The 16847-nt window shown below is 40.0% G+C and overlaps 1 protein-coding gene across 1 annotated transcript in view; it reads left to right on the top strand.

The window, feature by feature from the left end:
• The window catches only part of nbas (NBAS subunit of NRZ tethering complex), a 174594-nt gene that overhangs the window by 307 nt on the left and 157440 nt on the right, over positions 1 to 16847 (top strand). Inside the window, exons 2-8 of the mRNA XM_080490409.1 lie at positions 265 to 316; positions 2218 to 2254; positions 3858 to 3935; positions 4502 to 4549; positions 5596 to 5639; positions 11687 to 11820; positions 13870 to 14003. Of these exons, the coding sequence (XP_080346535.1) occupies positions 265 to 316; positions 2218 to 2254; positions 3858 to 3935; positions 4502 to 4549; positions 5596 to 5639; positions 11687 to 11820; positions 13870 to 14003 (527 nt within the window). The remainder of the gene's footprint in view (positions 1 to 264; positions 317 to 2217; positions 2255 to 3857; positions 3936 to 4501; positions 4550 to 5595; positions 5640 to 11686; positions 11821 to 13869; positions 14004 to 16847) is intronic.

Genomic DNA, 16847 nt, shown 5'->3' with positions numbered 1-16847 from the left:
GTCGTTCCTACATCGCATTACCGTGAATTTCTATCGATTCCCTTCTCTAACAATTGCCAGACACTTGTTTCTCAGGCTGCACAGATAGTTTGGTGAAAACCAGCTTCCTCTGAGGCTTGCTATATGGTAATCACAGTACAACATGAGAGGCATTATATCTTATTTGTAATTTATTTGCTTTATTAGAGAAGTGCATTCAAAACAGGTTTGTAATGTTCAGTGACGTGATGAATGGTGAGCTCAATTGTCGCCGTCATATTACAGTTACGAGGCAATAAGGAGCACAGCACGTCTCTAATCGCCAAAGCTGTGGCAGGTAAGTTCTGCTGTTTCTTGTTTGTTTGTCTGGTATTAATTAATCATAAACAGTAGTTACTAAAATAGATCATTCACTGGCTGGCTCTGCTGGAAATATATAGTAACTCTGCTTCCCCCACTAATGTTATTACTGTTCACTTCGTAGTATTATTTCAGTGACATTTTCCAGAGTTGTCATTACTTTGGGAGTTTGTCTAAGCCAGGGGTGTCATACACGTTTATTAGTCCCACAAGTGAGAAATTGCAGTGGTGCAGCAGCATAGTGGACAGTCACACAGAGGCCCTACAAATAGAATAGAAAATTAAGAAGGGGGTAAACAAGATCATGAAAAATTAAAAAAACACACATGAACAGTTTATACAATGCACTGCACAGTGCTAGGGAGAATAGTTACTTGCAAGTGCAAAAAATAAAGAGAATATAATTGAAAGGTTGGCTTTTTTGTCTGCTTTTCTATGCTGATGACCTGTAACCCCCCCAAAAAAATAAAAGTATATTTATAATTTCAATCTTGATTATCATCATCAGAAACATGGGATTGTGTGAGATACTGTACTTATGTGTTTTCAATTTTTATGAATGACCTAATTCAATTTATATATACTTAAACTAAAATATATCAATGTTTTTTAATTATTGTTTGACATCTTTTATATTACTATTGGAAGGACTAAATCATGTTCAGGACCAATGAGATGCTCCTTCTGTTGACAAGGCATTTAGAGCGATAGTAACATTGCTGCAGTGAAGACAACTGCTTTAGCCGATGTCAACATTACCGGCTTAGTAATCAGATAACACAAAAAGGAACCACCTACAGTGATTTTGCGGTTCCTGCACATTGGTAAAATACTTCCAAAAGTAAGAAACCCACATGCAAGTAATCATAACTTGGTTATTAGTTGGAACAAAGTGGTCAGTTACTGACTGAGAAGTTGTGACATGAAAGTAATGCATGACTCCATAACACATTATTGAAAACACTGGTACAGTACATCCCAAAGAGAGTACCTGCTTTTAGCATATATTACTGTATGTGTGGAGCCCTGTCCCACCAAAAGTCACCCATTTTCTGTGTTTTGGATTCTATTCCACCAATTGCACCCAGATACTGCTGGTAGGTGGCACTGTTGCCTTTTTTTGGGAGTTAATTCAACTTCATTACAATTCAGTTATTTTATCAGAGCATTATTAAAATGTCATGGTCATCTCACACTGCTAAACACGTTTAGGCTGAGACTCCACAACGAAATGCTAAAAAGACTCCAAACGTCGACACAAATGCATTTTCCACACTTACAAGCATGACTCCTGATTTAGTGTAAAATTTGATTTTCTTAGGAAAGAGCCTGCAGCAAAACTCGAAAACTAGAGTCAGAGGTGGCAGCTGTTTGAGTCAGACAGTAAAGACCGAGTGCTAAGGCATGATTGAGAACAAAAATGCCAACTAATCTTATGGAAACGTATGAGGAGATCTACAAGTCAGCATCTGTTTGCTCCAAAGCCGGGGATACCAACAGGAAGTTACAGAAAACACAGTTTGATGTTGGATGTAAAATATCCATGTATACTCAACCATGTGTTTCTTTTCTGTACACAAAGGAAAAGGGCAATTATTCTGACATCTTTCAGTTCATCCTGTGTGTGTGTGTCACTGGGTACATGATTAGATACAACTGTAATATGTAATGCAACATTCCTGCTACTAATTCTGTGTTTAGCTCACAGTTTTGTATTTTTTGCCGTCAGAGCGGTCTTAACTCTACTGTATCATCGTTGATAAAGCTGCAGCTTCTGTTAGTTATTTTGAAGCGACAATTATGAAGATACAAACAGCAGCAATAATAACGGAGAATGAAAAAGGTCACAAATAAACTTTTTGCTGACATTTCTTGCAGGGCCATTCCGCTTAATCCTTCACTACTTGTGGTACAGGTAAGTTTGTCATAGTATGCTGAGGACTGTTCTTATTTTGTCACTGTGATCTGATAGAATGCCACATAGAGATATTGTCATTATTGTGCTTATTGGTATCAGTATAGTTCTCTTAAATATATTAAAGTGTGCTGTATGATTTCTTTCATTATAAATGAATGAGTTTGACACAGATTTTTCTTCTGTCAAGATTACAGTACGCTCTTTTTGGTGAATTAGTAGTAATATTTTCTAAAGCATGTTTGAAGAAAAGCGGTGAAATAACACGAAAATCTTTAAAAAAATGTTTTGAGTGGCTGTTTGTACATTCAGAGCTAAGTTGCATATTTAAAAGAAATAATCAAAATTATCTTTATTGTCACTATCACAATAAGCACAGGGCAAACAGGGGAATGGAATTGCTTTACTCTGACTCATGGTGCAACCAACAATAAACACTGAAAACAGAGCAAGACAAAATATAGAAATTATATAAATACTTAATCCCAAAAGTATAATCTTCCTGACGTTAATTTATAGGAGCCAAAAAGTATTGAAAATGGGGAAAAATGTATTAAAAGTAACACGATAGCCGATTATAAACGGATTAAATGGCCATTGCATCTTCAATATTGCTTGATCCCTTCTGCTTCTGAATGACGAGAGTCTAACCACTGGACATTTCACCAGTTCATTACGTGCAAACATAAAGAGACAAGATGATGCATATTCACACTGCGTGCAATTTAACGCCACCAATGGCCACCAATGTCTCTTATGTCTTAATAAGCTGTTGTAGTCGTCTGAAATATGCAACAGTATGAAAATAGCAATGCCTTTTAAAGATGGATAGATGAATAAATAGATTTAGATAGATGGAGTTTATTGATTGTACCAGGGAAAAACAGTCTTTGTACCAAGCACCAGGGCCTACTTATCCTCTTAGCAGGCAGTTTGTGCACCATCAATAACCTCTTTAAATATTTAAGAGCTACTTGAGCCATGGTTGACTTGCACCTCCCATTCTCTTTGAGCCTGCGTAAAGATCTGATATTTTACTTGATATAGCCAGGCACTGGTATTTACTCTTTTCTTGCTGAAAGGGAAAGGTGAACGTTCAAATTCTGTTTTGACTTTGAGTCCAAAGGGCAACTTCTCTTGCTGTGTATTGTTGAAGCTGTCGTGCATAAATCAAGAAAATATAATATATGTACCGGTATATTTAGGAAGCAGGAGTGTAAAAAAAAAAATATACAAAATTCTAACAGAGGAAACGAAATTTAATTAGATATGAAAGTATTACTATGATTAAGCTGCTGCTGAAGTCAAAAAGAGGAGCGACAAAACAGTCATTTTTCCAACACATCATTTTAACTTTAATGATTTTCTACTTGTTAAATTACCTTCCCAATTGATTCAATATGATTTAGTTGCCTTCAATATTTGATGAATATTATTGGGTAATGTTGATTGCTTTTAGGTAATGGAATTAGAATGTGAGGTCAGTTCTATTCTATTTATTTGAGTTTTTTTCTGGCGTTTCTTTCTACTGCTCTATCTGGCTACTGGTAATGAAGCTTTTCTGCAGTTATTGACTTTTAAAAACATTTTTTGTGACTCTCAGCCCCTCCAGCTCGTCTCTCCCTTATGGTCTTGTACGCCTGGCAAACAAGCAGATAAACTGGCAGCAGGTGCTGGCAAGGTGAAACACTCGCACACGGACACGCACTTACAAGCACGCACACACCTTTGTAATCGATTGCTAAATGTTGGTTTCTTTGTTGCTGATGTGCATTAAGTTTTTGCCTCGCTCCTCCTTTGCGTTTGCCCTCGACAAATCATTTAATTGTACTCATTACAACAAACGAGCAAAGCAGAAAGACAGTTTTTAATTGACTATCGATTCAGCCATGTAAGGCAGTGTTAAGCCTGGTCAATTGATGCTGCAGACGTCCATTAGTTTGATGTGCATGAGTTCTTCCTGTCCTTTATAGTTTTCTCTTATTTTGCCTCTGAAACTTTCTTTATCCTCTATAATGGTCCCAATTATTGTTTTGTTCTCTTTTTAAACTATCCAACCTCGGCTTTTATTTCTGTCTTTATCTTTTTCATCCTCCGTTTTACAAACACTTACAGAGGGAACACTATTGTGCTTCTTTGAAATAATACTATTCGCTCACTTCCCTCTCCTTTATTCCTCACCTCCTGCTCCGCTCTTATTTATTTCCCTTACTCAGTCCTTACCATCTCTCTTGTTTTACTCCACAGTAATGGCAAACTGTTGGCGGTGGTTCAGGACCAGTGTGTGGAAATTAGGTAATTACTGAACTCTGTCTTGCAGTTTGAGGTGTGTGTGTGTGTGAGTGATGGAGAGCCTTTTAATTAATGGGGTGATTTATCACATCTCCCGCAAAGAGTTCCACTCTCACCTTGCATTTAAGGAATGGAAACAATTCTTCAAGCATCAATACAGTCAGTAACAATAAATCCAGTGACAGGAAATTATTTGAGTCAGTTTAGCATACCTGTTTGAGCATCTATCTGACACTTCAGGCAAAGTCAAATAAATGCTTACAATTTGAAAATAGCAGTGCTGCCCTAATATACTTATTTCTGTGTCTGTGAGTCACGGGCAAAAAATGCCGAGGCATACATACACACGAGTTTGTTATTGCTTATTTTCTGAGGTCGCAATAATTTCGGGACACAAATCCAATTTATCCCTTACACAGAATGTGCATCAATGCACAGCAATGTGCTCTGTTGGCATGATACAGCGCTTTAAATTGAGCAAAATTGAAATGAAAATCAATAGGCATGACCAAGATATACAGATATGTCTTATTCTCTAGAGGCAGCCAAGATTCAAATGCACATTCATTATGAAGCTTTTGTTCACTTGACCATTCAGTAATTGGATGTTGTTTGCATGCATAAAAGTAAAAGTAAAAATCTGGTTATGGTTGCTGCATTGTATTCGACATCTTGTAATCTCTGTAGTTATACTGCACATTGTGGGTTACTCCTCAGCTCTTTCCTTGTACTGTTGTTATTTAATCGCAGTGTTTCTTGTCTTTGTTCCGTGACATTAGTTAGGTTGTGTGAGTGGGCGTTAAGTCAGCTCCCGGCCTTATCCTCTGAGCTCTGTTCAGAGTCTGTCTAAACACTGCCTACTCCCTCTTGCCTGCTTGATCCATTGAGCTACTTCAGTTGGCAAGATATCCGTGGCCGTTCCAACCCACCTTATGCCCGGTCATGTGAGACTGATTGTACATGTAGTTGCACCAACGGATGTGCGTATCCTTGTCACCCAGTATAACGAAACGGTGTGTGTGTGGTTTTTTTTTTTTTTTCCCCGTCAGGTCTGTGAGAGACGACTTTGGTTCAGTCATCGGGAAGTGTCAGGGTAAGACCTTCTCCTCTCGTGTTATCCATCACATACTGTAGTTCATGGCGAATGATGACTACATCTCCATAGCTCACTTCACTAAACACCCAATTTGCCTCATAAATACGGTGGTTACTCATGCTGTACAATATGTGTGACAAAGAGACCTTGATTTTGTCTTTTTGTAATGTGAAAACTTTACGGGCACATACTTTAGTGGAGTTTATGCTCAGTATACCGGTTTCTTCCCACAGTCATAAAACAGATTTAATGTTAACTTGTCACTCTAAATTGATGGATATGGTTTTACAGATAAAGTAACGGTTAGTTTTAGATTCAGGATTAGACCGAGACACTGTAGTTGACTCAACTAATGGTAAGGAGCATGGAAAAACAAAAAGAACCAAAAACCCCATATGTTATAATCAAGGGCAGAATAAAATTAGGGCTTGTCAAACTGCCTGGGATTAATTGTAATGCCAACTTGTACCATTTTCGTTAATGGGCTTCTCTGCCGCAGCCAGAAAAATGAAGATACTGGTGTCAGATGAAGAGGCTGGGGTCAAATTACAGTGCTCAGTACCGCATACCAACAGACCAAGCATTGTTTCATGGATGATTCCTGAAATCTACCCAAATAGAAAAACGTGGGATGTAATTATGGTGGGAATTAAAGAGACTGGAGCTCAAACAAGTTGCGTGAGTCTGTCAGGGGAGGAATTGCATTCAGAGCCTTTATTTAAACTTTGAAGCTCCTAAAACTAGTCTAGAGCTTTAGCTAATAATAGTAATAATAAAACAATACACAAAATATGAGAAATAGGTCCTCTCAAACAATATAATTATAATAATGTAACAATATCTTTATTAAATGTTATTAATCAATAAAAATCCCCACTGAAATTCAATAAAAGATTACATTGCCTGACATAAACGCAATCAAAAAGAACTTTGAAGGGTATTAAACACGATGCAAATACCCTGCAATAACGGATGCAATATTTGACTCCATATGCCTCGACTCACACACCTCGACTTTCACTGATGACGATTCCTTGGTGTCTGCAGATGACTGCACAGTAAACTACTTTGATGAGTGTTCATAATGTCACTTTGGCCCCAGCTGCAGTGTCGGCTCAGGTGCTATGTCCTTCATCGTGTCACTTCTGTCGCTGCAGCTATCAAAGGTCTAGATGACATTTAAATTTTTTGCCTTTGTAGTCTTACTCTGCAGGGGAAATTAAACAGTGCAGTCTTTACACCAATAAGCCACAACATTATGGTCACTGACAACTGGATGGGTGAAGTCTTTATAATGGCACCTCTTATTTGGACGGATGTGTTGGATCTTTCCCTCGGTAAAGTTGAAAAGCCAGCAGCAGAACATTTGGGCACGTTTGTCAAGGGTTAAATTGTGACGGCGAGACAACCAGGTCAGACCACCTCCAAAATTGTAGCTCTTGGGGAATCTAGTCTGTAGTGTTGAGTATCTATGTTACGACCTGGCCGGCGAGAGATCGGGGTGTAACATAAGACAGATGGCAATAGTCTTTAACCAGGGTAAATTAAGGTTTATTCTGTAGTAAATAAAAACAGGGGAACAGTAAGGAGGAGGAGGAGGCACAGGCAGAGGGCCTTAACAATCTATCAAAGTGGTGCAAGGAGGGAAATGTGGCAACAGGGGAATGAGTAGCCAAGGCTCATTCATGCAAAAGATGTCCCGTGTTGGCAGATTTAACGGATACAATAGCTTTAAAAATGATCTGAGAGAAAGGTGTCAGACCCCTTCGTCCTCTGTCGAAGGTAGCTGTTAGAAAAAGCTGGTTTGATGGGACACATTTGTCTTTCTCATGGATGGCTGGGTGTGTGTGCATTACTTGCCCAAGAAACACCAGACTCCAGATTTTCCAGAAACAGTTTGAGGAATACAGAAACTTGAATACAGAAACTTGAGGTGGTGACTTGACCTCCAAATTCCCCAGATCTTCATCCAACCAAGTATCCGTGAGGGCTTACAGGACTACCCAGGATCTACTGCTGACGTTTCTGTGCCAGATACCACAGCACACCAACAGGATGTGGCATTGGTCGGAACGTTATGGATGATCAGCAATGTGTCGGGATGTTTTTTGTGTTTGCATCTGTGTTTGTATACATCTGCTCTGAGTCTGTTTCCAAGAGAAATATTGATCCTGGTGACTAATCTGCATGTGAGAGACTGAACACAGATAATCACCTTCATCTACAACACTGCCACGTTCCCAATAAGGTCATAGCGAGTGAAGAAAATAGTCTTGATTAGTGTTAACAATAACCTCGAGTGTTGAGGTTTGCTGCTATGGTGACTTAAGCAGACGACGATTTAAACATGTGCCAGAGCTGAGGTGGCAAAATTAACTTTAAGAATAGTCTGGTGCAGGTATATTTATTCCAGTAACAACATGTGTCTTCTTCACCACTTTATCCAACTTTGTGTTGGATTCAATGATTTTATTATGGGCGAAGGCAAGGTAAATCTTGGACATGACGCCAGTCCATAACAGGAAAGAAATACAGAGAGACGGGCAATCACACACACTCATTTACACTTGCATTCAATTTAGAGACTTCAAATAGCTTCCAACAATAATAAGACAAATGCTTAGTTATCTGCATATTCCCATAACAAAAAACCTAATGTAAATAAGAGCAATCAGAGATTTCTGACTTCCGCAAAAAAAATAAAGTTTCCGGATCACCTCCCAAATTGAATGGAATCTTCCATGGACTAACATCAATCTATGGTGAAAATTTTGACAAAATCTGTGCTGTAGTTTTGACGTAATCTTACTAATGGACATACAGACAGACAAATGTACGCTGATGATTTTTTTTTTATGTCCTTTGATGGATGTAACTAGTGTTTCTTAATGGTCTTGGTGTTTATAAAAGATTAAGAGGCACTGCACCTTATTAAGATGCATTTAAGGACCTACTACAATGCTACCACGATGCAGTGTAGCTGCTGATGGCAAAATATTATCAATAAATAATCCTCAGATTAGGTGTAAATGTGTCTCAATTGTAATCTGTCCACAGCCAGTCAAATCAGTGTCCTTATATGTTCAGGTTGGTGATTGTGGTCGACCTTGGAGAGGTTCACATCGACTCAGTTATATGTACTGTAAAAAAATGAAAACCTAGATCTAAGGTGTTGGGAGTTGGGACCGAAAATAGCTCATATGTTTAAGATTGTGAAAATCTTGGCCAATGTGTGAATCACCTCACCTCCAGACTGCAGATTCAGGACACAGACAATCTGGTGTGATTATCTGTAATGTTTCAGAAGTCATTTGGCAGTACTAAAGAAAACGAATAGGATAATCCAGTGCATTGTGATACCAGCAGCTTTCCTGCACTGCTCCAAACTAGAGTATATTTGGTGGAAATGAGCACCTATCTGTTAGGAGCTGTTATTATTAAAGTCTACAATCATGAAGTAAATTCAAACACAAAAATGCAGGATGTCCTCTCAGGGTTTTTATTTAGATTTACAGAGCCACTTACACACATGCACTGCCCCAAACATCCTTTGTGAAGAACTGGTGAGTGAATTTAAATGGGTTTTAAGTCAAGTCAAGTCGTTTATTTATCACACACAGTTATACATAGTATAAGTTGCAGTGAAAAGCTTTAAATACATGTTCTGCACCGAAACACCAGTTTTTTTATATGATATAAGAATATAAATTTAGAACACACAATAATTAGAATAGCACACTATAAGACAATATTAATAATACAGAAATTAAGGTACATAAAAGTTAAATCGATAAATATAGATAATTATAGGTAGACTAGTGTCAATAGTGCAAGTATACAGTATATACAAGGAAAATTGCCGGGTCGGTTTTCCGAGGTTCAGCAGGCGGTGAGGATGAGGTAATTCTCTCTGTGTTTGCCTACAGGCAGCGGTAACGCCGCCCTGCTGGTAGCAGAGAGAACTGTCTGTAGCTGCGGGTGGGTGGGCTCAATCAGAATCTTCCTGGCCTTTAACTGCATCATTTGTTGTAAATGTCCTGCAGGTTGAGGAGGTTGGTTAGGATGGTTTGTTGGTAATGTAGATCTCTGTTTTTGGTGTTCCTCCTCTTCATATTGTTTTGTCTATTTTTTCCCCATTTTTATCTTCTTTTTTTACCCCTTCTCATTCTCCCTCATCATACTTGTTCTGCTCCGAGCCGTCATTGTGGGCTGTTGTTCTCGCAGTTCATAGTGTGAATAACAGTAGCCCCTGGGCCCATGTAAACCTCAGCCTCCCTCCTTTTCATTCCATTTCATCTCCTTTTTTCATTTTTCTTTTACTTCATTTCATTTCACGGAGATTTGTCCTAATGGATTTTTCAGCAATCCTGCCTTTTAATGGCATCTGCGTTTAATGGATGAGCTTGTGTGGTGTGTGTGCACTGTCGTCTTTTCACTTGTGTGTGTGTGTGTGTGTGTGTGTGTGAGTGTGTGTGTGTGTGTGTGTGTGTGTGTGTGTGTGTGTGTGCGCGCGCGTGTTTGGGTTCGGTGCATCCACACCTGTATCACTCTCTTCTCCTCCACCCCTATCTGCTCTTGTTACAGCGAAGTTGTTGCCCTCCCCTGTACATAATTCATAAGTGTGGAGCTCCGATAAATGCATCTGCAGGTTTTAGATAGAAAGCTTCTATTCGGTCATTGGGTGTAAATCTCCCACACTTCCGCCTCTGCCACCCGAGCGGAGGAAAAGAAAAAAGAGAAAAGAAAAAAAAGACAGTAGTATCCAATTTTCCAGCTCCCCAAAAAGCTATCTATGTGGAAATGGAGCGCACTCCACTGCTGAACAACATTGTGCGCACTATTCATAATGGGAGAGGAGATAGCACGCAATGCAGTGGTAGACTGAAATAATAACACAAAAAAAAAAAGAGAGGAATGCAAAGTGGCAGAAGACGAGAGAAGGGTGTAGAAGAGACACTTGGTACCTATGGCTTTTATAACGGCTCCTTCTCTTGTGTTCTTCTCTGAAGCCAAAAGCCTCAAAGGTGCGTTAAATCGCCTACTACCTGAGGTGCTCTCTGATACTTAGGCCTAAAATTTGGTGTGCTATTATTTCTCTCCTCGGGTTTCTGATTCATCCTCTCTCTATCGCTCTGTCTGTTTCTTTTCCTCTATCTCTGTCTCGCCTCCCACTTCTTCCCTTTGTTCTTCATTTAAAATTCTAGTCATACAATATCCAACGCCTCCATTCGTTTGCAGTATTGCCCACCAGGGGTTGCAGCAGCGTTCCTCAGCCAAGAAAATTCAGTACAATAAATGCCAATAGTGCTGTTATGTGATATCAACAAAAACACAACTTCCTTTTCATAACTTTATTGCTTCGACACGGCACCCGTGGTATCAAATTACGCTTCACACTGCTCGCTAAATGCACAAAATCCGAGACCGTGCTAAATTGGACTCTGAATAGTTGAATGCTTAAAAATGGAATAATTAAAACGGCTTTATGCAAGTTTGCATGAGCCTTACCCCACTTGCCCTGCGCGGCCAATCAGGTATTCGAAACAGGGTTCTGATCAGAAGTCTGGCTCGGCTCTTCTGTCAACTGACAGCAAAGCCTTGAGAAAATGCCAGCAGGCATCAATGTGCTTTATCTTTGTGATATGGTTACACTCACAGCAATGCTGAGCCAGCACGTTGCTAAAACAGTAGCCTATACTTCAATAAAAGCTTGATTTATGATGTCCCACCCTCCCCACCGCGCCACTTTTCCTGCACACACATCTTCGAGAGAAAACTATCCAGATATAACTCGATCCCTTTTAGATGAATTGGATAGATCCTTCGACACATTGTGTTGACATAAGGCATTAGCCTGATCCTTCTGTTCCCATCTGTATTCACCATCGGCACCCAACATAACACCAGGGATTACTTGTAGAGGGTTTTCTCATCTGACTTAATTTGCACTTCTTGGATCCTTGAATCTCTTGTCATTCTTTATTTCAAGTCTTGCCTTCCGTGTCTGTGGGATTTGACCGTTTCCTCTTGCCCTTCTGCTACAGTGCCGAAGGACCCAAACCCCCAGTGGCGACGGGTGGCGTGGAGCCACGACTGCACCCTGCTGGCCTACGCAGAGAGCACCGGCACCGTGCGCCTCTTTGACCTCATAGGCAGCGAGATCTTCGTCATCCCGCCGGTAACGATTCCAGTTTTTAAACGGTGACATCATCATGATCTGTGTTTCAATGATTGGAGGAAAAATAGCAGGAAGCCATCATAATTTCAGAATGTGAAAGTTTGAAGTATAGGGCGTTTCGGTGTATGTGAAGCATGAACCACAGCTTAATGCTGCACATGCCAGGCTTCCTCATGTTCTTTGTTACATGATCAGATATTATATATACGTATATAGCTGTTGTGGAAGTTTAAACATCACTGTTATGGTCTCACTATATTGACTTATAAAAGTGTGTTTTTACCTTGCACTAATTTCTTTATTTTTATTTTTTATAATGATTTCATTAAAAATACCCAAAAAGTGATAAACGCCTAAGTTTTTCAAAGTACACCTCACACCCTGACACTACAATAATAAGCAAACTGTTGAAGGTATTATTCTCTACAAATTCAAATGATTCCTTTGAGAAAAAAGATCAAATCCAGTATTCAGCAGAAAAACACAAACCAGTCAATACAAGTGTTCACTAGCTCAGTGGTGAAAACAACCACTTGTGCTCCTCTTGTGGTGAAGAAACTGGACACTGGAGGAGCTCACAGTACTTATAGAACATGCAAACTCCACATAAAACATGCAACGTGTGTAATCGAACATGGGATATAATCCCTGTGAGGCGAGAAAGCTGACCACTAACAACACACTATGCAAAGCTGTGACTCTTCTAGAAGTCCCCCCTGGCGCTGTTAGTGGGCTCCGATATTCCAAATAATCCACTTTGTTGTTCAGTGAACCAGCAGGATGGACGATAGAGTCAATCTGTGAGTGGTTTTCTTCAGTGTTGAGTTCCACATTTCCTTAATAATTCAGAATTGTTCACCGAGAATCAGTGTAAACGTCATGTCATGGATTCTATCAGTGAACGTTTTCGTGGTTTGTTAACTGAATAATTTGTATAGCATACATTTGAAAAAAAAAAAGAAGAAGCAGATTTTAACAAAATACTCGAGCAGCGACAACTGCAGTATTTATAACCATTCAGTAAAACAGTTCTTAAAATCCAGACATCCAGAAACTTTCCTCCAGAGATAAGTTGTGCCATGAGCTTGTGTTTTAGTGTAGTGCACACTCACTGGGCACTTTGTGCTGCCTCATCTACAGACACACTGCTCTCGTTGTCTGTCACAGCTGCTTTCAAATTCATTGTCTGTTCCTTCTCCTCCCCTCTCTCCTCGGAAAGTAACATTTCTTCCTCCCCCATCTTCATTACTCCCTTTCTTTAATTTTTCACATGGTTGCTGCCAGTCTTCCCTAGATCCTCTTTATTCCCCTCCAACGTTTCTTTCATCCGTGCGTGTCTGTTTCTCTCCGTCTCTACTTGTGCCTTCATTTGAAGTCCATGTGCCGTCCCTCTTTCACTTTAATGCCCTATATGTGCCACATATTATCATTCCTCCATTTCCATCCATCATTCCCCTCGTTCCTCCATCGGGCCTGTCAGCGACTGTGAGTGCAGACACTCGTCCTTTTCCCCAGCCATGCTCATCTTTCAAACTCTGTGATCCTCATTCCTTTAGTGCGCCTCTGCTTTGTTATGCATCTACAGTGAGTGTTCTCAGCATCCCCTGCTCTGCTCTAGTCTTCCTCCTGTTTGTCACTGTTAAGTGCATACACCGGCGACTTGCTGCTATTTTTGGGAGGAGAAAATAATAATAATAAAAAAAAAAAATGACAAAGTGTGCTCTTCTGGGGGAAAAAGGAAATTTCTCTTGCTTTATATACAGCTCACTTTCTCCCCCTTTTTGTTTCAATTGTTTATATTGATCTCAACTTTCATAATCTCTTTTTTTTTTTTTTTTTTAAATGTATCCCCCTCCCCCAAATGCTCTTGTTAAGAAGTGTTGTTTGCTCATGTACAAACTTTGCATGGGCACCCACCAAAGTACAACCACAGATTTCTTTCTTTCTTTTCCTTTTGTCGTCTTTTGAGTCACGCTGCAGTTCACATGAATCACTTTCACAATACCAGTGAGGCTCCTTTCTCATCTCTCTGTGCCTCTCCTGATTCAGGCGGTGAGTTTTCCTGGGGATTTCAGTTGTGCGGTGGCAGGCCTGATCTTCTTGGAGTATACGGCTCGTGCTCAGTGGTCGGCCGAGCTCCTCGTCATCACGTACGGCGGTGGGCTCAAGAGCTATCTTGTCAGGTGAGACACAACGCTACTCTGGAAAAAAACACTTTCATAACAGCCACAGCATCTTGCCAATGAGTAAAATAAATTACTTACAGTGAAGATGGGGATCATGGCTGGTTATATTGTAGTAGTAGGATAAAAATCCAGATCTTCTCTCAGCTGCTTTGTGTAATTTGTTTGTTTCTGATTATTCAGAGCCATGGAGGTCATGTCAAGGTCAATTTAACCTAACGTCCAATTAAGAAGAGTAAAGAATTAAGCGTACGTTTCATTATTTTGCCCGGAAAGTTCTCAGTTTTCATGAAATTGTCAAAGGCAGCCAGTGCTGTGAGTGGATTAGAGTTACTTTTCCTTCTGTGGAAACTCTAAAATGTCCTAACATGCCATTTTTTTTTTCTTGCTTCTTAAAAATCAACCATCATTATTTATTAACATCTACAACACACATCGCTTTTCAGATTTTTTGTTGTTGGACACAACCGTATAGGATGAGGCAAAACGATTGTGCAAGGTTTTTGAGGCTATCCACTAAGAGTTCATGTTTATTTTATTAAAAAGATTTTAAACTATACGTTGTGACATACTTGGTCAGTTGCACTTTCAAGAAAGTTGACTGTTCAAATACGAGTTGCGCTTTCAGGCCCTTCAGTGTGGGCTACGTTCAGGTGCTCTGCTTTTTTTGAACAGTCCAAAAACACGTGTTCAAAGTTAATCAAACTCTCTCGTTTTCCCGTAGAGGTGAAGGGAAGTGTGCGCGCTTGTCGGTCTCTCTGTATTTTCTTGTGATGGACCTGTCCAGGGTTTAACTCGTCTTCCATCTTAGTCAGCTGGGATCGACTGAGTGTGATAAAGTAGGATAGAAGATGGATGGGATATATCACCCCAAGTCCAGCATCCTGAGGCTATACACTAAGCGAAAAGAGGGAGGCCGAGGACGAGTGAGCGTTAGAACCTCTATCCAGGATGAAACATCCATAATCCAAGAATACATCAGGAAGACCGTCCCAAAGGATGAGCTACTGAGTAAATGTCTCAGACAGCTGAACCCTGATGAGAATGGGGAGGAGCAGGTAACATAGTGAGAGAAACCCAGACATGACATGAACAACCGCCAGAGAGAGGAAGTGGCTCATGTCAAGAAAACCCACTAATGGCTAGAAAATACTGGACTGACAGACAACACTGAGGGACTAATCATGGCAGCACAGGAACAGGCACTTGAGCTCAAGGGCTGTAGAGGCGAGGGTCTAAAATCGTAGGTCAGATTGAAGATGTACAAAGATGCCCCAGAGTACATAGTAGCAGGGTGTAAAGGGGCCTTTCGCGTTGGGATAGTCCGGGACTCGGTTCACTTGTGAGGGAGGGGAGCCGAGAATTTTTAAACCTTCGGTTTGGATGGAGTTCACATTCACTTTTGAGACCGGACCAAACCGCCTGGAAAATGTCACGCAATACCAACAGCTGCTCGTTCATCATCACACACGTTCGACTTTTCCTTTTTAAACCAGCCACGAATCGAATCCGTCAAAGTTTACTTGATTGTCAGTTTTCTTCTCAATGAGGTACAACTGTTGTGATTTTAGTGGTTACACACAAACTGTTTAAGGGATTTTAATCATGGCGTTCACTCAAATGTCCGCTGACATTTCCTCTCGGTGTCTGTCTCCATGAAGCTTCAGCTTGTATTTTAGCTAAACGCATTGCCCTCTCTGGGACTGGCAGTAACTTACTTCACTCAACTCAATACTTAGTTGAAAGTTTGTACAGTTTTAACTACTCCAGTTAAAAACCGATTTAATACTTAAATTATTTTCCCATCCATCATCAGTTGGATAATGGATTGAAGGGGTCTGGAGCTTCCCAGCTGACTGTGGGCAAAGGAAGGTACACCCTGGACAGATCACCAGTTTATCACACAGAGCTCACACACTCACATTTACACCTACGTGCAATCTAGAGTCCTCGCTCAATGTTAAATGTATGTTTTTGCACCGTGGGGGAAAACCCTCTAATGCACTAAAAGATATGCCACATATGCCCCAACCCAGACTTTAACCGGGGATATTCCCTTCAATGAGGCTAGAGTGCTCAGCACTACAGCTCTTAAGTCATTTCAAGGGGAAAAATGTCGTCCAATTTAACTGTATGTGCAGCAATGAATAATTTAATCAACAGCTGTTTAGCAAGTGTTAAAGTAATAATTTAGCAAATGAAAAATGTTTTTCCTGTCTCTCAGCCATGTGGCATGTGTTACACTAATAATGAACTCCTGTGAATAAGCTCTATAAACTGTTTAATAACAGTATTGGTCACAACAAACAGGTTGTTATGTTTTAAGCAGCTCTTAAATACCATGTCAGCACATCTACTGTACATTCTCTTTGGGGGAAGTTGTTTGTCATCTTGTTTCTGGGGACCCTTCATTCTATACTCCTTTTATTCTATTCAAATTTAAATGCAGATATTGTCTATCCTAACCATGTGCAGCCTTTGTGGTATAATTTTATGCTCTATGCTTATCTGTACTTTAACAATGAGCCACTGATTGTTCTCTTTGAATACTAAATCTCTTGCTTTTGCTCCTTATTCAAAAACACATTTGGAATATTTGATTGATGACAACTGATTTTTTTTTTTGTGTGTGTGTTTGTGTGAGCGTGCTCCATGGCCACTGATGTCATTCCTTCTTATTTTAGCATTAGTACCACAGCATTAGTTCAAAGATATGCCATTTTTATGTTTAGGATAGCTTCAGTAACGCCAAGTCGTAGTGCAGTTGTAGCACAGTCCTGACATTAAGCCACCTCCCTCACTCTCTTGCTCTGCATCAGCTCTGTAGATGTGTGTTTTCCACAT

The sequence above is a fragment of the Lipophrys pholis genome, assembly GCF_963383615.2.
Source record: "Lipophrys pholis genome assembly, chromosome: 21".
NCBI lineage: Eukaryota > Metazoa > Chordata > Actinopteri > Blenniiformes > Blenniidae > Lipophrys > Lipophrys pholis.
This window is presented reverse-complemented; position numbering and strand designations above follow the sequence as displayed.